This window comes from Larimichthys crocea, chromosome III, assembly GCF_000972845.2.
Source record: "Larimichthys crocea isolate SSNF chromosome III, L_crocea_2.0, whole genome shotgun sequence".
NCBI lineage: Eukaryota > Metazoa > Chordata > Actinopteri > Sciaenidae > Larimichthys > Larimichthys crocea.
In genome coordinates, this window is record NC_040013.1 from 41,475,268 (window position 1) to 41,501,977 (window position 26,710).

The 26,710-nt window shown below is 40.7% G+C and overlaps 2 protein-coding genes and 1 pseudogene across 2 annotated transcripts in view; 1 reads left to right on the plus strand and 2 right to left on the minus strand.

The window, feature by feature from the left end:
• Positions 1 to 10,321: 10,321 nt before the first annotated feature.
• Positions 10,322 to 16,213, minus strand: tor2a (torsin family 2, member A). The gene is made up of 5 exons (XM_010750578.3): positions 15,991 to 16,213; positions 14,954 to 15,219; positions 14,469 to 14,644; positions 13,950 to 14,077; positions 10,322 to 12,790 (listed from the first exon to the last, which is right to left on the minus strand). The coding sequence occupies exons 1-5, from the start codon at positions 16,109 to 16,111 to the stop codon at positions 12,546 to 12,548; spliced, it is 936 nt and encodes a 311-aa protein (XP_010748880.2). The 5' UTR covers positions 16,112 to 16,213; the 3' UTR covers positions 10,322 to 12,545.
• A 665-nt stretch (positions 16,214 to 16,878) lies between these two features.
• sh2d3cb (SH2 domain containing 3Cb) overlaps positions 16,879 to 26,710 on the minus strand; it is a 26,687-nt gene continuing 16,855 nt past the window's right edge. Inside the window, 9 exon segments of the mRNA XM_027273783.1 lie at positions 16,879 to 18,709; positions 19,444 to 19,525; positions 20,264 to 20,388; positions 20,545 to 20,656; positions 21,915 to 22,056; positions 22,058 to 22,084; positions 22,705 to 22,859; positions 23,052 to 23,146; positions 23,193 to 23,324. Of these exon segments, the coding sequence (XP_027129584.1) occupies positions 18,540 to 18,709; positions 19,444 to 19,525; positions 20,264 to 20,388; positions 20,545 to 20,656; positions 21,915 to 22,056; positions 22,058 to 22,084; positions 22,705 to 22,859; positions 23,052 to 23,146; positions 23,193 to 23,324 (1,040 nt within the window). The 3' untranslated portion in view covers positions 16,879 to 18,539.
• LOC109141546 (UDP-glucuronosyltransferase 2A2 pseudogene) overlaps positions 24,319 to 26,710 on the plus strand; it is a 3,840-nt pseudogene continuing 1,448 nt past the window's right edge.

Genomic DNA, 26,710 nt, shown 5'->3' on the forward strand with positions numbered 1-26,710 from the left:
AGGAGTGCCACTGAATGCCCCATCATGACAGGATTAGATAGTTAAAACAGAGAGGAAACACTTCTCAGGTTAAAATGTTTTGGGTGGATATAGGGTTGGGTATTATTTGAAAAAATGTATCATTAGATGTGTGAGTTTTGGTAGCTTACACTTTTTTGAAACTTTAAGAGATTAAAATCTTTTTTCTACACAACCATTTTTCATTTAACAAAAGAAGCAAAAGTTCTCAAATGTTAAATGCAAGAAGTCAAACAAAAACTGATGAAAATTTTGGTTTCAAGTCTGAAACTAGCTGATCAAAACTCACTTCTGGTACCTCTGGTGTCAGAAACAAAACACAATTGCAAAGGCTTAGCTTAAGGACTTTAAAATATTAATCTGTAAAGAGTTATGGAAGTGGTTACCATGTTTTTGACTGTAAAACAAAATCATATCTCGCCATCCTCCCAAAAAGTGAGATTTTTGTCTTTTCTCTTCTTTTAGAAGCCTGAAGAGTTGATAATTATCCTGTAGATAGAAAAAAACGGCACATAACAATGATTTTCTGCTGCAGAAATAAATAAAAAAATTCTATCAGACATCTTGCAACCCTTCAGATTTATCTTGTGATTCTTTCTGGGGGTCCTGACCCTGAGGTTAGTAAATCAGTATCTTATAATGTAAGATTTAGTTTTCAACAATCTTTAGTTTTTAATTATTCAACTTGTAAAAATTGATAACCAGAAATTTTCAAAGCCAAAATTCAAGTTTTACCAAAGAGGTATTATGTGAATGTTTCAAACAAAATTGGGCGTTAAAAGAGAACAAATGTGACTGTTTCATCAGCCTGGAGCACGATTCATCGTTCGTATTGAACCAAACCTTCTGTTTATTTTCTACCAATTGTACCAATCCCTCATTATTTTACACCAAACAAAATGATAAAACCTCCGCTGCACGAGTGTTGGTCTAGCTGAAGCTTTACTCTGCCAGTGAGTGTTACTTCAGGCGCCTCGACGAGGTGATCAGTATCGACAGTGATATTGATGGCAAAGATATCTTGAGGAAACAATTAGGAGAGCAGTGTAATGATTAGAGAGATCATTACAGCCATTTAACCTTGTTGGCATCTGCTGATGAGGTATAGACTGATCACTGGGCTTTTTTCAGTCACTTTTGAGTATTAAAAGCTAATATGCGTGACTTCTAGTTGTTTCGTGGACAAATATAACATAACCTCTCCTTTTGCTTCTTTTGTCTCCATAATGTCATCTTTCTTCTGAATGCATCTTTTTCTGCTGTGAAGCGTAATGTCTCTGACTGAAGACCTTAAGATGCTTCTGCAGCATCACAAATGGTGGAAATGAACCTGTGTACATATATTCAGGGTTAAATTTGGCAAATAGAATGCAAGTTTATGAACATTTTTGGTTGCCTGAAAGCCTCTCTTGTGTTTCACGTAGACATCTTTTGTGAACATCTCAAAGGAAAAGCAGTAATTCACTGCTTTCTTCGTCTCCATGTTTTGTCAGAGGCCTGTATGTCAGTTAATGGGGGGGGGGGGGTTGACTGAAGATAAATGTGATTATGGACGTTGACGCAGCATTAAAACATTTGAAAATGCTTCCTCTTCCGCTTTCGGCCTCCATGTTGGACGGCTTCGAGCAGCTTGCGTCCTGCCGTGTTCTGCTCCGGGTCACTCACTTCCTCATTCATGCACCCCCCCCCTCCTCCTCCGCCTACCACCCAACACAACCATCTCCACAGTCACATGACCCAGGCTGTGTCATCACCGTGACACACACACACACACACACCGCCGCAGAGTAAAAAGGCAGGGAGGATGGAGAAGGAGATGAAGGGAGGGGACCGGATATAGGCGGAGGAGGAGAAGGAGGAGGAAGAGGAGGTGTGGGAGCATCACAGGGGTGACGTCACATCACGACCTCCTTCCCAGCATCCCTCCCTCCTTCCCATTACACAAGCACACGCACGTACGCGCACGCACACATACACACACACACACTCCAGCAGCAGTATCTCACGGGTGTCTGAGAAACGTGCAAGAATGTTGAAGGTCCATCGCTGGAATGACTTCCGGTGACTGCACAAAGACATGTGGCGTCTTTTTTAGTAATGAGCAAAGAGGCCATTTGTATGTGTGTATGCGTGTGTGTGTGTGTGTGTGTGTTTGCATACAGCATTCATGTGCATCTTCCACAGTCTGCAGTGTCGTTTGTTCAGGTACAATTGGAGGCGAATCATTGCTGAGTGCTAGCCAGGCTGAAATGGGTTAATGATTTTGGGATTGGGGGTGTGAGAGGGACTGCAGATGTCCATATGATGTTGTACTCCCCCTTCTCTTACGCCTAAGTCCCTCGCCCACCTCTACATACACACAGACACATATAAACATTCACATCATCACCATCCCCGACCCATCGGCTCCTGCAAAATGTCACCGCCATTCTGCTCGCCAGCACAGTTTGTTCTGCTGCATTTTGCAGCTGATGCAAGAACAGGAGGTGGCCATGTTTGACACAAAACACCAGAGCTGACAAATTGACCCCCTTTAACAACGCCCACACATACACAACGTTTAAGTTCATACCCGACTTAAACGTGTGTGTGCTTTTTTTGTTCCTCCATTTTGAAACCCGGCTGGAGACGCCCGGGACGTCTGCAATTTGTCTCTGACCAAGCCGGCATCACCACTTTTATTGGTACCAAACAGCAGCCGGTCCCCCCCTACACTGCACCACTGTTCAGCCCCAGCTGCAGACGCACAGCTGTGGTTCAGCAGGGGCGCTCTGACATCACCACTTCCTCCCAGCCAATCATGTGCTTTGTTTATTTTAAGCAACACTTACTGCTTGGCCAGAAGAGGACATGTTGGGTGTATTGCTGGAAGTAGTAATGTCTCCGCCATCCACAGGGGCAGAGCAGAACAACATCAACAAGTTTTCGTCGTCTTCAAATGTAAAAATCACTTCTTTCCACATAGACAGGTAGTATGCTGCATTACGGTTGACCTGTTTCCAGCAACAAGGCCAAACAGGTCAGTCCGCTGCACCGTCTAGACAAATCAGGGCTTTTTTTGACCTCTTTCAGCTGAGCACTTGTTGATCTTTTCTTAGACCTTCAATGTCTCAAGTGTAAAACAACAATTTAAGGATCCATCGTGAAGCTCTTGATTCCATTTCTCCAAACCCCTGAAGGTCCATGTTTGTTATCTTCTTTTGGGCACGTCATGTATGGTCACGTGTGTGTTTCATTTCAGGATGCAGCAACTTAAAATTTGGTAAACAAGGATAAGAGGAAGCAGTTTTAACACATTTATACACAGAGTCCTTAAAGAGGGAGCATGAAAACTTGTTGCTCATCCAAAATGATTCCAATTTATTAATACACACAGAGAGAAACTGGAAAACAATTACATTTGTTCAAAAATGATCCCTGTTTGCTTTCCAGTCAATCTGAAGATGATGAGTGTTTTTTTGGAGGTAGTCACAAATGTCTTACACTGGATTCAGTATTTATAGCATTTGCATTTCTATAATCCTTATAATACTATTTATATAATAATTGATGCATGTAGAAACATGTTGGAAAACTGAACCCACATTAATTGTTGAGGTTCCACTTGTTCGGTGGGATCAGAGAGTTGTGCAGAGCAGCTGCAGAGTTGCGGCTCCTGGTCTCATTCAGCATTATTACCATAATTTGTGGTGGGAAAGGAATCGCTCATCAATCAGAAGTGTTGGGAAAGTGACCACGCCAAAGACCCGGAGCCGCTGTTTGAGCAGTGGGCTCACAGGGGTCAGCCGGGGTGCTCTGTGTGTGTGTGTCTGTTTTGTCATTAATCACTCCACGTTTGAAGAGAGCGAGAGGCGTCACACTCTTTATCCTTCCCTACTCTTCATCCTGTTCCCTCACGGCCGGTGGCCTTCGCACTCCATCTGACCACCGCACAGAGACCAAGGTCAGCCTAGCCCCCCCCCCCACACCAACCAACTCATCTCCCATCAACCCTCTCTAGGAGTCACCCTTCACCCCACCCCACTCAGCCTCCCTCCTCGCCTCACATTCCCCCTGCCGCGTCCCCTTTGTTCACCTGTTGTCCTGGAGACTCGATTGCCAGAGACCCAGAGACCACCCCTTTACTATGTACTATGACTATGTGTGTGTGTGTGTGTGTGTGTGTGTGCGTGCGTGTGGTAGAGGTCAGAACAGAAGCTAAAATAACAGATAATCCCACAGAACACTGGTCAGGACATGACACCATGGAGGCCACTCAGTGACATGAACAACAGACGTAAAGTCACAGAATTAAACACTCACAACATATTATATTATCAGAACATAACACAGACTTCTTCAGGTAACTTCTAACACATCTTTCTGAAATATCTGTTAAACTTTATTTAAATGCCCTGTCACCCAATCAATCAACAAGAGCATCATTGTTGTCTTTGTTAACACAGAAGGGGTAAAATTATTTAAAGTGTGCTACCTAATTGTCTGAGAAATAAAACATGGAAGTATTATGATATGAAATATAAATATAAAATTAATTATGAAGGTAAAGGGTAAGTTTGCTGCCTTAGAGTATAGACTAAAAGTGCACTGCCATGCTTTGAGCTATATACTTATGTCAGCTTGCTAGCATTCTCACAATAACAATGCTAACATGCTGACCATAAGAAGTTTGAATGTTTACAAGCTTAGTTTGTCTTGTTAGCATGCTAGCATTTGCTAATTACCATAAAACACAAAAGTGAGGCTGATGAGTTTCGAATAGTTTCGCAGAAATTTGGTCCTTTTTAATCTGAAAATGGCGGTTGATGAAAAAGTCAGTGGGTCATCAAAGTGATCTTCCTCAAAAACACTGTGAACATGGTGGCACTAGAGGAGAAGCCAGGGTCTCAAGTCACAAGTCAAGTCAGTAGGATCCATCCTCTGGTCACCAGGAATGTCTAAACCTAATTTAAATGGCAATCCACACAGTGGTTGTTGAGATATTCCAGTCTGGACCAAAAGGAAACAAACCAACAATGCCATCTCAAAAGCCATACTACTAGGTCAGAAAAAAGAAAGATTTTTATAGTGACTTCACACTCCGGATAGCACATGTTGACTTAAATAAATACATAATCATTCCTTAGCTGTAGGATGGCAATGTTGGCCTGTCAGTCTTGTCGGTTCCCAAGAGGATAAACTTTCTTGACCTTTTATATCACATCTTTTGTGATGAAATACCTGTAAAGCTAGTGCCAATTAGCAAAAGTGTGCTAACAGGCTAATCTAAGATAGTGAACCTGCTAAACATCAGAACGTTAACATGCTGATGTCAGTATTTGGCTTAAAGCACTGTTGTGGATAAGTTCAGCACTGTCTTGCTTAGGAGACAGTGATGCACACTGTGATCAACACTTAAACTCATCATAAACCATAAACTTATTGGTGGATCACCTGTTGCAATGGGTTCTCAATGTTGCATTCTATGGATTACAATGTTATATCTTGTTATGCTATGCTAACGGTAATTTGTTTAAAATATGACACATCCTCCTTCTGGGGTGGGTACACAATTTTTGACAGCTGAGGTTTCCCTCTTGTCGTCCCACCACCTCAGTCCCATCTCCATCCTGCCGGGGGATGGCCGGCTGCAGAAATGTGAGGCGAGAGATGGGTCCGTCCCAACCGTCCCAAATGACTGCACACACAAAAAAGGATTTAACTCTTTGTCACAATTGTCCCCTCACACTCTGGCCTGCAAGAAAAAAAACAGCACAAGACTCCCTAAACCACCACCCCCCCCTCCCTTCACCACCCTCAACCCTGACCCACCCCCTCATTGTATACACCACCCCCCTTCTCCTGCCCCTACCTTTCTACTGACCCCGGCCGCGTGCATAAAAGACCCATCAGAAGTATCGCTGGCCACATTTACAAGTGAAAGAGGCCCAATAATGGAGCGGTTAGGGAGAAGAATGAGGAGACAGAGGGGCACTCACAGATGTGGAGGTGGGTGGGGAGGGAGGGAGGAAGGAGCAGCGTCCCATTGTTGCCCCCCACCCCCCCCCACCCCTGATGGAGGGAAGGAAAAGGGAGGGCTGGGAAGGGGTGAGGAGGTAAAGTAGGAGGTGAAAGTGGCTTTTTACACCCGATTTGTGATGGGTGAGGAAAGAAGGGGGAGAGGAGGAAAAGAGAGATGAAGCAAGCGGTGAAAGTATAGAAGAAGAAGAAGAAGAAGAAGAAGAAGAAGAAGAAAGTGGACGGAGTAGACAGCTGACAGCTTCTCTTTCTGCTATCTTCACTCAACTTTCCTTCTCACTCTCTTCTTATTTTCAACTCTCCTCTCTCGCCCTGGCTGGTCCAGCTGTTCTGCAGGGAGCGTGTGAAAACAAGCTCAGAGGTCATAAGAGGCGTGTGTGTGTGTGCGGTGGTCATCGTGGCATTATTATGTATGCGTGTGTCTCATTGTCCAGAAGCATGGAGATGACGATACAGCAGCTGTGGTGAAGAGGCCTCTGAAAGCTGACCTATCAAATCCCTCCTCTTCCTCATACTGCCTGTGTGGTGGTGATGGTGGTGGGTGGGTTGAGTTTTGCGCGGCGGTGGGGAGGGTTGCTAATAAAGTTGTCACGGCAGGATCACTGCGAGATGTGGCATATATAGGAGGCGACGGGGTGCCGTCAAAGGACAAGGAGATGTTTCCATAATGTCAGTAGGTTGCTTACATCCAGCAGGTAACAAGTCAACATTTGGTCAACAAAGACACCGAGTTGGCTGAGAAAATTGGGTCCAAAGTAGCTGGCGAAATTCGGCAGCCCAAGGTGTCGCAGATCCAAAGGGTTTGCTTTAATATTAAAGGAACAAAGCAGTGCTTTCTGAAGGGGAAGGTTTTTTAGTTATTTGACTATATTAAGTAGCACAACAAGGAGATGAAGTATGATGGGTTACGCAGGTCCATGCAAGGGTATGAAACTGGGATGTTGCAATGTCAGTGTCTTAAACCTCTACCCAACAGGATGACCCCAAACCAGTGTTTTTGATTGTCATAGTCTTTTTATGATAAATAGTGTTCTCTTAAGAATCAATTTACAAAAATATCACTTTGTTTCCTCGTCAGTAAATATATTTAACTTAGACATCACTAAACAAGTAACTTAATGCACTGGTTTCCAGGACACCCCATGCCCCCTCAAGGGGCTGTCATCTTTGGCGCCCCCCCACCATGACATGTTGGAGAAACGTCAAAGTGATAGTGACATTGCTGCTGTTGATACATTACCTTCAGCTCATACATTTATGTAGTGTAACATAAGCCATGATTTATCGTAAGATAACTTCAAAGTCAGATTGCAGTGTAACATTACTTTGACTTCTAACTGTATACGATCACTTAAACTAACACTAATTCCTATAAGATATGAAAACTGCACCCTGGATAAGTGGAGAGATTGTTTAGCTCCACAGGTTTCATCATAGTGACCAAATCTGTTTTCACCACTGAAGTAGTCACTTCCCAGGTGCATCTTTCTCTCAACATCTCTCTTTTTGAGTTGACGGTTTGGACCTACGTACATGATTAACAATAAATTTTGAATATTGAACAAAACAACATTTTACTGTCAGCATGACAGTCCAACAAAGAAACAGTTTCAATGTTTTTGTGGCTCTGGAGGAAATGTTTTTAACTTATGTTCATCTCTTCATTTATATCCAGAATACTCAAGACCTCTGACACCCGTTCATTTCCGATGGAGAAACTATTAATTTCCTGCTGAAGCAGATAGTGAAGCTACGTCTCTGTTAGAGAGATCACATCTCCTGTGCTTCCTGTTCAGAGCTCGAAGGAGGCGACACACTCATTCTCCATCGGTGACAGGTGGAGAAAAACAACATGTATCAATACTACACCACTACACAAAAACATAGATATCCCATTTAAGTCCTGATAAAATACCCAAAGTCAGTCCAGTGGAAAAACTTTGGAATTCTGGATATTGATGATGGGATCAGTTTTGATCAGCATGAGATTTTTACCTAAAGTATCATCTGTGTATATTCCAACTGTCCTTAAATTAATGCCAGATATTCCCAAGACAAGCCCTGGGGTGTGGATAGTTACCCGACCTTGAGACAGTTGCATCTAGGCCATGGAGAAACTATGATTCGTCAAAAAAGTCTGTGGAACTTTATGTCTGAACTGTCTGTGCTGCATTTTTCCTCATTGCACCTCTAGCAAGAACAAGATTTAATCAAATGTTAAAGCCAGGGTAGGTAATGAAGAAACTAGCAGGAGACAGCTAGATTTTAAAGTATCTAATAAAAAAAAAATCGCACCGCCTCCTTTCAGGCTTCCCTCCAAAATCAGTCTCCCAAAAACAAGTGTGCAAGCAGAGTGTGCACAGGTTGGTAGGTAGTTAGGCCAGCCAGTCATTTCCTTTGACACGAATGAAATGACAGAAATGTTTTCATTCTTTTTTTTTCAGAGCATTTTATTTGATATGGTGTCAAGAGAAAAATAACTCAAATACATTAAACTACCCTTAGTTCTTAGGTCTGTGATGACATATTAGCCCACAACCCCCATCTACACTCCGTATTTTTCCAACAGGACAAGAACAAATGAATTCTTAGAAACAATTCTCTAAATTGAATTGAGTCACCGCTGTCACTCAACAAATCGGTAGCTGTTAGCAGTGGAGCTCCTTTTGCACCACAGTTAGCTGATACACTGTTGACTATGCTGCTTTCACATTAAACGACCACAAACACCACAGAAACAACTCATTACTATTATCTGACTGTTGTGGATAAAGTACAGTGCTACATAGCTTTGTACCGAACTGAACGTGACAGCTTAGACCAACACACTGAACTGAATCAGCTGTTCACTCACAGACATATGAACCGAGGCGCGTTTGAGCGGTGATGCATTCATCTACTGTTGTACATATTAGGTTAAATGGTGACTCTAAATTGCCCATGCGTGTTAATGTCAGGCAACCTGTTGAGGGTGTACCCAACTTCAGCTGGGATTGGCTCCAGCTCTTTGTGATACCTCAAAGAATCAGCTGTTATAGATAACAGATGGATAATTAAGTGCATTTGAAATGTGATGCGTTCACTTACTGCCATATGTACTGAACTGTATTTGAACAGTGATGTGATTTTTAAGCTTAGGAAAATAATGAAAGAATGACATAGTGATTACAAATCTTTGAACTGAAGTGAATGTAATGATTCATATCAGGGAAGTGATCTCCTGAGCTGTTGTGTTACGAATTTTAACAGCATTTCCATCACTCTAGGGTGACAAACTGATGTGTTAGTGAATGAAAATGGAGTCTATCTATAAAGTGAGAGGCAAGAGAACAGCTGTACAACATCATCAAAAGTTTGGTGAGTAATATGTTGCAATGTGATACGAAAGAAATAGTTGTAAATGTAAACAATGCAGGTTTCCAAATCTTTTAAGGCTTCTCGACTGTTTTGAGGTGATGAAATATGGAGAAAAACCTAAAGAATGGTGAAATGGCCTGGTGTTGCCATCAGGCAACAAACTACATTTTTGGTCCTCAAAACGCCCCTTTCATTTTTTTTCAAAGAAAAACAAACAAACAAACAAACATAAATACAAATATCACCAGACATTTCTGTGCCCAATGAAATTAGAGGCTCTGGTCTTTTATCTGGAGATGGAGCAGGCGTTTCAGGAGGTAAAGCCACATGAGACACTGCCACCAATTGGTAAGACAAACATCACATCTTGAAATATCCTTATAACCTTATAAAATGTGTGTATATGCATGCAAGAGAGTGTGTTTGAATATTTCAAGACTTTTTTTGTTTATATACTTAAACTGTTTTTGGTTTGTTGCCTCGGGGCAGCATTGTGCAGTTAAACTATTTTTTGTATGAGCAATATCATTATACGCGTGGGGATTTGCGTATATGCACAATTACCACCCGTTTTTTTCTTTTACACTCTTGTTTTTATTTTTAAATCTACTGACACCCCAGCTACCGCAACATTGAGAATAGTGAGCTTGAGAAGACTTAGGAAGAGATCCCTGAATGAGGTGTGTGACATCAAGGGTCAGTCAGCAGAGTATGTATGTTATGTGTGTGGGTGTTTAATTGCATGCATGTCAGTAGATGAAATGAAGTGAATTTAAATCAAGCAAAGTGCAGAGAAAAGGACAATCAATCACTAAATACAGGTTGTTTTATAATGTAGACAGAAACATGGTACCATGTGTTTATTGGACATCTCTCTTGAGACATTGGACATTTCTCTTGACACGTCTGAAAGAGAACAGAAAAACAGTTTTGTTGTGTATTTATTTATTTATTTTGGCTTTAGAGTAAGCGTCAGTCACTTCAGTGGCTCAAATTTCATGATCACATGATACTCGAAGATATAAAATTAAAAACAAACAAACAGCTGCTTCTGGTAGTGATTGTTGTGGGAGATGATATCCATCTACCATAGCAGGGTAGGAAGTCTGATCACCACTGATAGTGCCTGGCTGCTGTGCTACGTGCCACAACTGACCATTTTGCTTAGAGTCTTGTGAAAGTTTGCAGGCTACCTTCTCTATGGAAGAAGAAAAATACTACAAACAATACTGTACTAGGATGACAATGCATCTAAATACTGATGGCTTCATTTTGAACAGGTTGTCAATGCTGACTGAACAGTAAAGGCCCGTTACAGACTTCTGAATATGATGCGTCTGTATCGTGTATCAGTATGCAGTCTATCCATGTGTCTTTGCCTTGAATATTGCTGCATTTTAATTGTATGACTTGCTGCCACAGGTCTTCTCCATCACTTAATACAACAAATAATTGATGCTTTATAATGATTAATTAGTCGGAAACAATTCAGACTCGTGGCTTTTTTGGCAGATACATACAGACTTCTCATCACATTCTTTGCCTTCACAAAGATGGAGCGAGACAAACTGCTCTTCATCTCAATAAAACATCTGGTCCAAAAGTAAAGTGCACTTTGAGTGTGTTTAAACACACAGGCAGCAAACATTTTACACTAAAACAAAAATAAAGTTTTTTTTTTTTTTTTTAAACAGAACTCACACATGAGCATAAACTGAATTAAGATGCACTTAGCAGCAGGTGAACTCTGCTTCAACTCTTCCACTCATGGCCAAATTAAGTCTTTACTGCCACCTCATGGCACAACTGATGACCTGCACCAAAGCTCTAACATCAACCCCTGTTGGACAAGTTGCAAAGTTAAACCATTTTCAAGTAAAATCTATTTTTTCCTTTAGATTTCTTTTCCTTTCTTCTGTTTTTCCATTTATTTAAAATAGACATGGCACTCTTCAGACAGGACCTAGGTATCACTTAAATCTCAACACAGCCTCCTAGAAGAAAATACATCATCAATACATACAATATGTAATTTGGTACAGCATTAATTCAGAGGAGAACTAAAATTGGCTGAGTAAAGTCATAAAATGCATTTATTCTGGGAGCTCATATATCAATTCCTATTTAAAAACCAGTATTTGTTGATATCATTATAATTATTGTATACTTTTAAATGGTTAGGTTTGATTAAAAACCAATGATGGCATGAGCTAAAATATCTGCCCTGAATGTACTGCTTAAACCTCTGCTATATTTCTCAATCTTACATGGAATTAAAACCCAATTACTCAAAGTGAAAACATTGTATTTCTTATTCTAGTGTTTTTTTAAACACTTGCACACAAGTTGAATGAGTTCATGAAATCAATTTCTACTCCCCATTAAAAAAAAAAAAAAGGAAAAGAAGCCACAATTACATCATAATCGATAGCTCAATAGATCTAGATCTTTAACTGCTGCATGCACAAACTCTTTGCAACTTTGTGTTGACCATAAAGACTTTTTCCACTAGAAAAAACACATTAAACCAACAAATCGTTTGACTTTTGACTCCCTTTAAGGAACTGCTGGTCCCTTTTAGTAAACTAAAAAACTGAAAATCTGCATCAGTGAGAAAAGCTTCTTCCTCCTTCGCCTCCTATGCATGGGCGAATTGGGAACCTTCCCATAGTGAACAGTGTGACTGTATGAGAGCAAAAGGAGGGTGGTGTTGAGAAATAAATACAGGATAAATAAACTTTAGAGTAAAGTAATGGATGGCCCGCACTGATGGTAAATCAACTGCAGCTGAAATCTGAAGCCGCACTGTACCAACTTAAGAGTTCATAAATTAAAAGGGAGCGGTGGGTTTGAGGTAGAGCGTGGCTGATTTAGACACTGAGTAAAGCTCAGGGAATAAACTCTCCTGTGCTCACAGTTGGACATGTAGCGACTGCTTCGGTAGAGATACCTTCAGAGACACCGATGGCACAAAACCACTTTGAATTCTGGGAGTTGTGAGCGCAGGAGGCCTCGTCAACTCTGAATCTCAGCCTGTTCCAGATGCTGCTCTAAATGAGACAGTCTCGGAGATCTTTTCTTTTCACTGACTCACGTCAGAGGGAGTTTCCCTTTCAGTCATATATCATCAAACAGCTCCCCAACCCCTCAACTCACAGGAAGAGGTTGATTTTGGCAGGGACAGCTTTACAGCCTGTCGAGGAAAAGTACTTTCCTGAACTGGGAGTGTAGATCATGTCGCCCCCTACTGCCTCTACCACGTCACTGCGGGCACAGCTACCTCGCTGGCAGAGCTGCGAGCGCACACAACGCTCGACGTGGTGTCGACTCAGCGGAAGAAACGGAACGAAGCTGGTGATGAGCTTCTGCTGGATGATGCTGGAGTGGAAGAAGCCACCTGGAGAGAGAAACTCACTTCAGTTTCCTTCATCTGACAGTAATGTAACAGTAGCCTGCACAGCAATATACTGGCAAATTAGCTTGTTTGATCAACTGAACAAAGACAAGCAGCTGTTTTATCTCTGTGTGTCCTACATTTAGCTCATTATTGTGCACGGCTGCAGTGCAGGAAGGAGGTTTAGTATCATTTCCAAAATATTATGGCACATTAATTACTGAATGTAGAAAGTCTCCATTCCATCTGAACTGATAAAATTAGTGAGAAAACAGTGACTACTGCCCATCAAACTTTCCTCAGGTCCAAGGTTATATCTTATTTGTTTACTCTGTCCAACCAAAAAAGCCAAAAATATTGACTAGACAAAGAAGAGCAGGACATTTTGCATTTTTTCATAATTAATATTAATACTAAAGGAATATGAGGCGTTACATGAAAAAAAAAACAGACACTGATGCAGAACACACCAACATAACTCTAGAAACATCTGTTGAAGTGCTGAGCAAGACGATGAACATAACACATTTAAATCAGCCCTTTGAGTCAAAGAATATTAGAAATGCAGTTGCAGGAATAATACTTTGATTTGATAGAGACTTATTCTAATCATCCTATCAAGCTCCCCTGCTATTTGTGTGTCAACTATGCGCTCTCCCTCGTGCAGAGCTGTTTTCTCTACTACTCTGCTCTGTGCTGGACTTAGCAGTAGGTTTGATAGGTTTGATATCTGATATTCACCGTGAGGGAGTGAATCAGATATTACTGTCTCTGTGCCATTGTGTACTTTGTGTACTGTGTACTTTGATGCACCATCAAAGTACATCACATGTATGTGACATAGTTTGGATGTCTTCTCGTGAAGACAATGTGTGTTTGGACCCAGTTGGACATGGACCACTTTCAGTTTTGCCCTAGTGATTGTCAATAAACATTGTTATAGGTGCAGCCCTCTGGGTCATGGGAACTACAGGTTCCTTTAACTAGCTGAAGAAAAAGCCAATGATGGAAACTCTTGACACTCGACCTGTCAATGCTGTAACTTCAGTCAGCATCAGAGTTTCCTGTTTAAAGGGCTGGAGCTGGTTTTGCTGCAGACAAACAAAAGTGTTCTGTACAGTATGCACTAATCACTGAACATTGTACAGCTAAGGGCCCTTACTTGTGTTGCTGTTGTACACTGTTTCTGCGATGGCTTTTTGCAAGTCGGCCAATTTAATCTCCTCTCTGTCCTGTCCAGCCTGCCGGTTCTCCACTGCCATTTTGTTAATCACCTCCTCCCCTGTGGTGCTGCAGTAAAAAAACAAAACAAAACACACTCACAAGTTCACAAAAACTGTCTGACGCTGCTGTTTCTGATGTACATATTTTGTTGTATTACCCCTTGGGGAGAATTTTAACCTCAGAGTTTTACACAGAGGTGGGAGGATACATTCTAAACTCATAGTGAAGTCTAATTCCTGAATTACGAAACAATCATTCATTATGTGTTATGCATTATGTGCATACAAAGCAAGTGCGTGGTTGAGTGGTTGAGAGTGAGAAGCAGAGAGTGAATGAATGAGAGTAGAGCAGAGCTGAAGCTGTCAGTCTGGCAGTGAATGTACAGTGTCTGTTACAGTTTAAACAACGTGCACCCACCAATTAATTTTTTTTTGTCAGTGTGTTAGTGTGTGTTTACCTAATAAAGACATAGATGGCCTTGCGGTAGTTGGTACGAAACACAACGTGGGAGGGACCCAGGAAGGGCTCCAAGACATCGATGAGACCTGGAGGCAACTTCTCCATCTCGTCAAAAAGGAAAACAGAGCGAGCGCACTCTGTCAAGTTCCCCTGCACCCAGCTCTTCAACTCCTCCTGTGAACCAGCAGAGGGAAATTCATTCCTGACAGCAGCTCCAAAGGCTGTAATTAATCAGCACATCTTTATTCCACCTGCCATAATTTTCTTTCTGCGAGCAAAGTTTTACCAGAATTAAGCATTGAGTGAAACTGAACAAATCCTACTTCTTAGCCTCTGTTTAATCAGTTCTGTGTGTCTTACACGAGACAAAGCCTTTTTGTCATAGACATGTAATTAATCATGATTGCTGATTAATTACCATGATTACTGCTGAAGTGATTACATCAAGAAATACACTGCCCTCCTCAGTAATCCCTTACTTACCCTGTACTTCTTGACCCGGCCAGGTAAAGGGAAGTGCAGCGTGGGGACAAACTGATGGACGTACGGGCTGCTCATCGCAGATCCGTACAGATGATTTCCCAGCATTGAGCTGACCATCGTCTTCCCAGTCCCAGAGGAGCCATGAAAAGACAGCACGAGGGGCCGCTCAGGGTTTTTATTCTGAAGGAACCTTGTAACCTCCTCTGACACAATGTCCTGGGCCAAGTGTTGTCCGTAAAGATTTTTGTAGAGGTCCCACTCCAGGTCTGGTTGTCAAGAAAGAAAGACACCTGTGATGTTAATGTTAGGTAAGGGATCCCAGTGAAACCCTGAAAGGGTCCTAAGCACTTGACAAAATTCAATATGACCCTGCTACATTAGCTCTGACCATTTGTTTGATCTCTACCCACAGAAAACAACACGAGTTTCCAGAGGACATTGAACACAGCATGTTTGTAGCTCGGTGTCTGAGTTTATGAATGTAACATGATAACTTACTCATAATATTTCTTATTTTCGTACTATCACCATGTTTGTATGTTTGTGGTCAGCTTCATACTCTTCATACTGTCTTTGGTAGTTAATAGTACATTTAGAAAAGTCTAGTTATCTTAGCTTAGGGCTAGTTAGCTAAATTGACTTTAATACCTTTAATTTCCATTTAGGTTGCCACAACTTGTTTTTTTTTTTTTGTGACTGCCGCATTTTTAAACAACATGGTAATATAGGCCTTTATAATTGGTTGTAATTTACAAAACAATCTCTTTTAACAGTAACGCTGCCTTCAATAACAGCTAACAGCAGAGCACACTTCCTGTGTTTATTAGCAAAGCAGCTCCTACAGCAGCAGCGTCTCCTAGTTTTTCGTCATCACTGTAGACTAAAAGGCCAGATAACCAAGCCAAACAAAACGTAATTATAACGTTAAAGTTACGTTTAGCTACCTGTACTTTATCTTTTTTAGCCTAGCTGGCTGGCTAAGAGGCAGCAGCAGTCAGTTTACACCCTCTACCCACGAGAGAAACTCATCATCTTACCTCTGATGTTCGGCTTGAAGTCGCAGTCGCAGCTGTCTGATATGGTGCAGTAAAGTTTCTGAAAAACTCCACAAACCGGGTTATAAAAGTATAAAAACAGCACACACAGGACGGCCAGCATTTTGGCTGCCTATTGGCAGCTGGCAGGCAGGAAAAACTGAACGGACCTTCTCCTTACGCTAACAACTCGCTTTGTAGTTTTTCTACTTAGAGGAACGCATCCGGAAACACGTAACGAATTGCCAAAGAGGACTACATTTCCCAGAAATCCCACCAAAACCCGTAGCATGGGGCGTGGCGTGCTGTACACGTTGGAAGATCACAGTCCAGAAAGCACAGCACAGATATTGATTTGTTTTTGTCGCTGTATATGAAGCAGTTAGAAATATATATTATAGCATAAATTAGTGTAATTATAGCCTAGTATATCAAAGACTATGGTGGCATTGGACAGAATGTTTCATTAGCAAATACTTTAACAGAAAATAAATAAGGTTTTATATAATGATTGTTAATAATTGATTATTAAGAAGAAGTTTGTGGCACACATTATGAACCTGTTAATGGCAGCACAACAGCCACTATACGTTACAGAGATTAATGATACATTAGCAGAGAAGTTGGTAGATATGACCTCAATTTGGAAATGTTGTTGTGATACTGTGTGCTTTTTCACAGATACATTTGTGTGTCAGCACTTTGCATCTTGACAGACATTTTATGAAAAGCTTGAAGAACATTAAAACATCCCAGACATCTTCAAATATGAGAAATCTATATGGGTTTTCTATTTCTCAATAATTATGCGGCATGAGTTAGCTGAATCATCAGGCATGTAACTGGCAGATGCATACGAGAGAGTTTTATTCAATAAACTGGATTGACAGTGAGGTAAACATGTTTATTCACATTTCAGATAAATATTACACATTAACACTTTGTAAGGCAGGCTAATAAAATGCTCCGTACCTATGGGCTGTACTCATGTGGTTAGGGTCAGTTCACTCACTTTATTCACATAGTGATAATGAGAGATAAAGAGAAACAAAATGAACTGAAAGCCAACTGACCCCAGCACTGATTACAGCAACTGTAATTACAATAAATAGTTACTTCAAATTAGAAAATCCTAATGATTAACACATGCCGATAAACATAATACAAAATATAGAAATGGGCGTACAGTGTTACTCTGTTATTGTGTTGTACAATATGACATACAGTTTGTACAGTTCCAGGGAAGGTCCAGCCTTCAGGCAGACGTCAATATATATCTATACATTAACCGAACAGCTGAGGCACAGCCTCATCTCAGTAACTATTTTGATAAAAAGAGATCTCAGATTTCCTCTAACTTTTTTTTCAGCAGAACAAACTTACGGTAGCGCAGAAGAACCTGGCATATTACTGCATATTTGTACTTATATCTTATGTCCACAATTTGATTGATTGGGGGAAAGATGAAGTCCTCTCAACATATTAAATAAAAGATGGTTGGCAAGAGCTGTGATGCCATTAGACTGTAACTTTTGCAGCTTTTTGGTTCATATTTCTTTGTCGTACCTCAAACTTCCAGTGCCTCCACCATCCTCCAACAGTTTTGACTTTAAAATAAAGTTGTAGAATTAAAGCTAAACTATATGCCCTTAAGTTTCATCAGTTAGGCTCAGCATCATAACTACTAAAAAATACTGATATTAGAACAAATTTGAAGCTAACATTCATCCTGCTGATGTGCTTTTTAACAAGAATCTGAAGCTCCGGAGAGCCAGGTGAAAAGTTAGTATCACCTTCAACCGTCACAGTCTGTTACATGTGGACATGGCAAAGGTGGTGCACTGTTTATAAATAATAATATTTACGAGATACAATGAATTAACTTCAGGAGCATTGGTTTAACGATGTGCATTTCTCCATTATATATAATATTAAAAACCTGCATACATCTATTGACATTTGGTAAATGAACACTGATTTAGGGTTGGTATGAGGAGGCAAAATAAAGGCATATCTATCCGTCCATTTTTATTATTGAACTCTTGACATTTGCTGTCCTCACTCATATTTGCCAAGAAGTAAATCCAGTCACAGGTCAGAGATGAACTGTCACCACTTCTGCACAGATCATTGATCACTAGAGTGAATCAGTTTATTTTCATTGTGAATTAGAAAATCTGCCCCGTGATGAACCAGCGACTTGTTAAGGGTGTACCCTGCCTCTTGCCCAATGCCAGCTGGGATAGGCTCCAACCCTCCGCGACCCTGATCAGGATAAGTGATTACAGAAAATGGATGGATGGATTAGAAAATGGTCAGCTGTCACGATCCAGATTTGGCCCACAGATAGATGCTTCTGAAGTCTGAAGTTCATGGCTGGAGCCTCACCGTATATTTAATGCCCCGTTCAGGTGCAACTGGAAGGTCATTAGAACCCCAACTGCAAGGTGGAGCTGCTCAGTCTCCAACAGACTGTCCCATGTAGGAGTAAGAACATGACAGGGAGCTCTTTCTGGATAAATAAACTTTAAAAAAAAAAAACAGATCTGGGATCAGCGTGATCTCACAGGTGGCTCCAGCTTGTTGGACAAGGCGGTCAGCACCTGGTCAAACTTTGAGTATCGCAGTGCCTGGTTCTCCTCGGCTCCCCTGCTCCCCCACAGCAGCCTCATCTGGAAGTCAGTCTGGAAGAGCTCCAGGACCTCTGTCTGCTCCTGGAAACCTGCAACATCACATCAACATCAACATCAACACTGTATCAACAGCAGAATTTAGAATATGGTGACGATAATCTACATTACAAGTTATAGGTGTGTTATTTAACGTTTATACTTCAATCAAAGTGGTAGCACAAAAGAGTGAATGGAAGCTCTGTTTCAAAACACTGGCTAGTTGACATCTTGGTTGACTCCTTCAAGATGCCAGTTTGTGTGGCTGAATTATTGTTTGTATGTTTAATTTAGTTGTCGTCTAAGCACCTAGTGAATTAATGACAGTACGCTGTTTCCATAAATGATTTAAAGCTAAAGATCTCATCAGCTGGATGAATAAAATTATTCTCTCTTTATTAGGTAAGTTTCAGAAAATATTGTGATATTTGCAAATCTTATAAACCCCAAACTAAAGCTACTGTGTCTCTTTCAAATTATTCTTGCTGCATATGTTGTTGTGTTGTGTGCATTGCTGTCTGGCATAGATTCTTCTTTGCTACCACAGCTTGGGGGCGCCAAAGTCTGAACGTTTCAAATCCTACAAAAGGAAGCTTTGAGGCTGCAGCCTTAAAGCTGACTAACATACAGGATTTTTACTCATTAAGAGTGACAGTTAAGTTGTTTTACAACTGATAAAGTTTTACTACTTTAATCTAATTATTCAAACTAATGCATTTATAATATCCTTCTGATAACTACTACAACAAGACCAAATAGATTACTTCTCTTTGCTCTGCTCTTTTACCTTGGAATTTGCTCTCAGCGTTGGAGCGGTAGATTCCCCCCAACTGAGCGATGGTCCTCGCCGCCCCCAGGTGATACATGACCACAGTGGCGTCACTAGGCCTATTTTAGGGGGGCTTCAGCCCCCCTAAAATATTCTCAAGCCCCCCTAAATAATTTGGTGGTGTTTTATTATTATTTTTATTTATTACATTTTTTTCCCACAAAAAAATGCCTATTTATGCAATATAAAGTGGCCAGAATATGAGTTTAAACCAATAATCATATAAACTGTCATTATTCACTTAAATATGATCATAAATCTCATTTCATCGGGTACGGTAGAGAGAGCCCCTTCAGTGCGTCATTATACAATCCATTCCACTTTTTCATATAGAGAACGCCCACATCACTGAAATTCCAGTCCATGTTTTCCATGCGACCCTGCTCACTGCCGCTTGCGTGTTTACCTCTGAAGTACACAGAGCCGAACCTCACAGCGGCAAGAGCAGAGCGCGAACGCATGGGTGAAGGATGGACATTAGAGCCTTTTTCAAGAAAGTAAGCATTCATCACTGCTGGTAGTAACACTTTGTGCAGGTATGTATGGCACCTGCAATTGTTTTTATTTGTATTTTAGCACAATTTAACTGGTGTTGTTTAGCTGGTAAAGCAGCTGAAGGTGTATGGAGGCGTCATCGTCTTAGATTAATCAATTGATTGACAAAGCTTTAATTGGTGCTCTGAAAAAATTTTCGGCGTGCGCATAGCGCGCAATAACTTTTCTCCTCTATGGACTAAGCCACCCCAGTTTCTTAAACCTAGTGACGTCCCTGCATGACCACATCCACCCCAACTTCCACCGTCTCCCATGGCTCCGTCCCCTCACACACTGCCATGCTCTTCTCCAACAGAGACAGAAGGGGGAGCACGTGAGGGAAGGTGGTGTTAGACAGTGGACAGCTTTCTGTAGGATAAGACAGATAGAGTCAGTATTTATTTTTTTATTTTTTTTGCATAGAGGAAGGTGTGCACTACAAATAGGCCATAAGAAATCAGTATGTAACCAAGTGTTTTTTTAGTGCTTGAAACGTGTGATGTGTAGTTGTAAGAGGACCTCTACCTCTCCCATCGTTCAGACTCTTCATGAACGGCCTCAGAGTTTTCTCGTAGAGAATAGCGCCCTCTGTGTGTCGCTGCCGTAACGTCGTCCAGGTCTGCTCTAGACGGGAAACCTGAGAGACACAAAAACATCACCATCATCATTTTATAAATCAAACAACATGTCTGAGGAACATGAAAGTGCTGGTGACTTAGCATTACCACCACTACTACGATATCACACAGCACGAAGCCAAGCTTAATGAAACAAAAAATAACATGACATTCCCTTTCTGGTCAAAGGTATGCAGGCCCAAGGTTTATGAATGGAGATAAAAAAAAACATGAAGAAATTATTAGTTGTTATTGTGAGTGGGCAAAATTAACAACATACTATATTGCCTTGTAAAAGAAACAAATATTAAGTCTATACTACAAAAGAAGGTCGAAGAAGAGACAAATATAATCATTGTTCATTTTTGACAATAAAGTTTTAGAATGTTGTGTGTGTGTTTGTGTGTGAGAAATGTGTAATCAGTGACTTTGCTGGCTTCATTAGAATCTTGCAAAGACATGGTTTGCATTAGGGATATGTAAATCAAGCCACAAACAGCACACCTCAGCCTGCTGATTTTTAAAGAGGATAATTCATAAATTCAAAAAGATTATGTTGCTTTGTTAGTGCTGTGATCAATACGTTGTATTTTTTTTTTTACTTTGAAAACACACTGCACAAGCCCTACTGATGCGCAGATCGGCTCAAACTTATCTAATCAGCAAGAAATGCATAAATCCTGGTGGGGGTTAGGGTTAGGACTGAGAATGAATAAATGAATGAATGAATGAATGAATGAATGAATGAATGAATAAATGAATGAATGAATGAATGAATGAATGACAAACACAACTACAGAAACAGTTACTTCCTCTACAATAAAAAAATAAAATTTATATTCAACTGCCGTGCTACCGACTTTTATATAACAAACACAGGACATAGATTGCATAATCGGAAAGCAATCCTTGCAGTTTTAGCACCAATAAAAATAAAGTATGGTCATGGTGTAGTTTTATCAGTGTATTGCAGTACTCACTGTTTTTTGAATAGGGGTACAGGGGTTATGTGGCAGGTTTTATTACAGAGTAAGGCAGAAATGACTATGGTAAAGGTGACACTGATTATGTGCTTGCCCCTTGATGAACTGTTCTGAATTGAAGATTTGAACTCTAGCGAGAGTTCATGTTCAGCCAGGGGCCTCTGTTGCATGTCATCCCTCTTCTCTCCTAATGTTTCCTGTGTGTCTGTCTCCACTCTCTCTATCAATAAAGGCAAAAAAATATCAAAAAGTTATCTTAAAGTAAATATCCAGTCAGTATGTGACGCTTGTTTACCTGTGGGAGCTCTAAGGCTCTCATGACAGCAGTGAAGCCAAACATGTTGCCCATAGTGCTCTTGAGTTCAGCAGCGATTTGGATGATTTTATGCAACAGACTGGCCCTCTCCTCAGTCGTCCCTGTGCAACCCAACACATTACACCAACATAGTCACCATGGTTTGGAACCTGCAGGAGGGTGAAGAGGGTGTGTGTAGGTATGTTTAGTTCATATCACAATCATACCAGCTGTACATGTCAGGTTTAGTTCAACTTTCACAGTTTCACAGCATACTAGGTTAAAAAAATGAACACACTATCACATTTCTGCTTTCAACCAAACTTCCACAAGTAAACATGAGTTATGTGCAACTCGAGATTCATGAACCAACTAGCAGAGTAGAATGCTGATCTCTACCAGGTCAACCCTGAAATCTCCTAAACTATGTTTGTATTACTAGGCTGCCAACTTTAAATTGTTTGCGTGAGATTTGGCAATGTTTTCAGATTAGGCCTTTTGAGAAATCCCTCTCAGGGCTGGATGTCACTCCTCAATCACCAGGAAATTTGCTCAAATGTTCAGCCAGCAGTCAGAGTTGAATAAATACAGTTGATTAGCATACCTCCAGACACTAGTCAACATCAGGAGACCAAACCTAAGGTATCTGTCTAGAAAGGGGGCACTGCAAAACGGGACTCTCAGGAGAATGTGAAGTGTTGGCAAGTAGCCACATCTCCAAACAACACATTCTCACACACCAAACTTCAGGTTGCACAAGGTTGACAAGGATTTCTGAATCCGTACTCACCTCTCCAGCAGGTCCAGTCTCAACTGATGGCCATGTGGCAACGTGAGCAGCTCCATCCCAGAACTAACTCCCATCATCCTTTGCACCTCCGGAGTCACCTCCAGAATTCTGGCCACCTGGAAAACACAGTTACATGAGTATTGGTCTACCTCTGACTATGTCTTTATATTTTGGTGGGTGATGTGTGATGTGTTTCGATTTCATATTTGTATTCTTTATTTTTTTATTTCTTCAGTTTAGCCAAAGGTTTATTCTTGTTGGGCAATCAGCAGTGACTGGTACCTGCTGGGTTTGAAGGAAGAGACTGTCTCCACCACCGGTGAAAAGTACACATTCCTGTCCTCTACTCTAGTTGGACCAATGCCCACGGACCCTTCCTCTGTCTGCAGCCTCTCCACGTAGCTCTGAGGGCCGGGGACCAGCTCTGTGTAGCAGCTTCCATCTGCATCAGATGGGAAGTCCTGTTCAGTTGAGGTTGGGATCTGTTGTTAGGGCTACACTGTCCGTGGAGGGGACTAGTGGGAGAGGGGAGGGTTGGGAGGTATCCCAGTGGTTGGAGAGGGACAGGGATGGTGCCATGCTGGCTGCCTGGCTAATGCTGGGGCTCCTAGACAGTGGAGCTGGAGAGAGAAGAAGAGATGGAGATATTTTTAACTCTTTTAGTTATTTTTAGACCAGCTACACTATTGTCCTATCAATAAGATATTTCAACTCTTTTCTTTCATTATACCGGTATTTCTTTTTTATTCCTTAAAAAGTCAGGTTTATCACTTTCCTGACAAAATCCTCAGCTTCTGTTGTGAATTGTTTATTTGTTTTTAATGTGTAATTAATTTGCCTTCATCTGTCTTAAAGTCAGTGAACACAGTTTGGTTGTAGTTTTATTCACATGTTGCACACTGTTTGCTTGCACATTGTGACATCCTTCAACTTACATCCACAGTAACCTTAACACTACCTCTACCATGTAGGTGAAATGTTTAATATGATTTACCTTAACTGTATTCTATCCACATTTACTTTTTACGTCTGTGTTCTGTATTTTTTTTTTTTTTATTAGATCCTGCTTTTAAGTTATTTTTTCACTTTGTATTGGCATAATAATTTATTTTAATGTTTATTGCTCTTCTGTTTTTGTTTTTTATTCTAAATTACATGAATACATAAAGATCCTGCTCACCAAACTAAAGGTCATTGGAGGTTCTAATGCTGAGAAAAAAAAAAATAAAAAGGAAAGCATCTACATATGTGATCTGTGTAATATTCATCAACAAGCTTTCTGTCGAGACCTTCATTCAGTTCCTTTAACTTATAAGTATGAACCCAGAAGGTATGAAATGTGAATAAATAAGGAATAAACACAAAAAAGATATCTCTGTTGTGTTCTTGTCAGGTCATTTGCATATTAACCTGCAACCACAGATTAGTCTCCTAAACTCAGTAAAGTAATATTAAATTCGACTCTGCCAGTTGGCCAGGTTCACTTAACTCAATCAGCTCGAGTAAACCCTGCTGCTTACTACATAACACACACACTCTGAACTTTGGTCCTATTATTTAAGTGCCGACGCCCTCTGAGCTGCTTTGACCCTCAGAGGTGACATAGTCAGTCAGTTAGTTGTCTCGGTGAGAGAGGCTGGAGGCACAAACAAGCAGCTCGTGTTGACCAAGCAGATCTGTTGACTGGGACACTCACAGTAAGTGTTTAAATTCAAGAATGAGTTTCACTATCTAGAATACACTGGTGGTATCTTAATATAAAGCTAAACGCTTCTTATTGATGTTACAGTCGTTGTTTTTTGTGTTAGTGTTAAAAGGTTTAGTCTTACTGTGTGGCTGTACTGGAATATTAACCTAAACCCTGAGCGCTTCCAGATGTCTGGACTTAATGAATGCAACTGAGCAACCTTCTATGAGCTGTGCCCATTTCACAGCTCTAGTAAATTTCAGCTTACAAGCTGTGAGAAGAAAATCAAAGTTAAGAAGTTTGGATGGGCAAAATCATGGCAATAAAAACATAATGAGTACTATGTAATGTAAAGCAAGAACCTGAGTAATTTTTTGTAAACATTTTCTTATCAGTTCCCAAAGTAGCTTAATGTTTCCTGTTCACAAGAATGTAAAAGATAGCATTTTCTTTTCTTTTCTTTCTTTTATGTATAAATTATTCAATTCATATATTATTTTTTTCTTTTAAATAAATGTATTATTATTGCATATTTTCATTATTATTATTATTATTATTATTTTAGTTTAGTAGTAGTAGTAGTGCAGCCAAACCTAATATACACCACTACAAGTCTTTCTACAGATGATTTTTATTATTCTTCAGCTGAGGTTAACTGGGACATTCTGCTCGTGACTTGCATAACACAGCACAACAACAGTTTCCTGATTACACAACTACACGGTGTGGGATTTCAAGCTGCTAAAATCCCAGGAGGTTACAGAAGCTGTAAAGTTTGTAGATGTCCAACTCTTGGGTTTCACAGCTGTGTTCATGCACGTGTTGCTCAGTAATGATAGGTATTGAACTATAAAGGGGGTTTAATAACAACTGGATTTTGTATTTACATGGTCAAGGGACATTTATATATGGAACCAGTACTGCTAGTAAAATGTTCAAACACGTATATAATTTTGTGCATGCAAAAATTATTTTGTTTTCAAGTTTGCTAAAGATATTTTTTATGTACTAGGACTGCCACCACAGTTACTACTATACTGCTGCTACTACTACCACACACCACCACCACTAACTACACAAATAGGTGATCTCAGAGTAGAGACCTGTTGCTGCTGTGTGCAACATTACAGAAACCAATATCAATAACCATCAGCACTGGTGCTAATTTGCACTGTGTTTGCACACTACAGTCAATGATGACAAAATAATATTAGAGGAAATAGAGCTATCTGCATTGCAGATTGTTCTAAAACTGTGTGGTCCTTCTAATCTAATTACATTTTATACTAGTTTCCAGCTAAGGCCAGATTTCAGATGACAGGCTTAATTCATCACAGTTTGCAGGGGGCAGTGTTCAACACAAACTCTCTAAAACTATAAAGTAGCTTAAATTTGATAACCTGTTCTCGATTTTAAGTTCTTTATGTTCAGTTGTTAAGATGGTGTTCACCCTTAAACTCGACAACTGTAAAACCTTGACAGATCTAACATCTCTTGTCATCTCTTTTATAGATGTACCAACCAACCTTGGTGGCACTTGTGGTGCTGCTTTGCTCTTCACCCTTGGTAAATGGAGGGAAAGTATTGGTGTACCCTTTGGATGGAAGCCACTGGGTCAACATGAAAGTCCTCATTGAGGAGCTTCACAGCAGAGGCCATGAAGTTACAGTGGTGCGGACATTAGACAGCTGGTACATCAAGGCAGAGTCTCCACACTACAAGTCCATCACTATAAATTCCACTTCTGGTTTTGATGAGGAAGAATTTGGTTCATTTGTAATAACAATGATAAACATTCGGCGTAATGGTGCTTCACTTTGGAGCCGAATATCTCTGGAATATGAAGTGATAGAACAGTTCTATCATATGAACAGACTGGTGCTTCAGATGGTGGGGGAGATGTTTGAGAATACCAAGTTAATGCAGAGCTTCCACGATGCCAAATATGATTTGGTTCTGACGGACCCTGCAATTGGTGGAGGGGTGGTTTTGGCTCACCGTCTGGGTCTTCCGCTTGTACTTAATGTAAGGTGGACTATTCAGGTTGAGGGGCATAATGCAATTGCGCCTTCCCCATTGTCCTATGTCCCACTACAGAGGTGCAGAGCTGACTGACAAGATGACATTTCTCCAGCGAGTCAAGAACATGCTCTACTATTTCTTCACTTGTTTTTACATTTGGTTTGTCACAGACTCCACCTACATACCCTTTGTCCAACGTTATTTTGGGAATGATGTACATTACATGGAGCTGTTTCAGGCAGCAGACATCTGGCTGATGAGGAATGATTTTACCTTTGAGTTCCCACGCACCCCCCC

Coding starts and splice junctions, on each gene's coding strand:
- tor2a (XM_010750578.3), bottom strand. CDS start 16,111: ATGCTGGCCGTCCTGTGTGTGCTGTTTTTATACTTTTATAACCCGGTT. Junction 14,645..14,953: donor GCCGGGTCAAGAAGTACAGG/GTAAGTAAGGGA, acceptor GCTGGTTCACAG/GAGGAGTTGAAGAGCTGGGT. Junction 12,791..13,949: donor AGTGTACAACAGCAACACAA/GTAAGGGCCCTT, acceptor TTCTCTCTCCAG/GTGGCTTCTTCCACTCCAGC.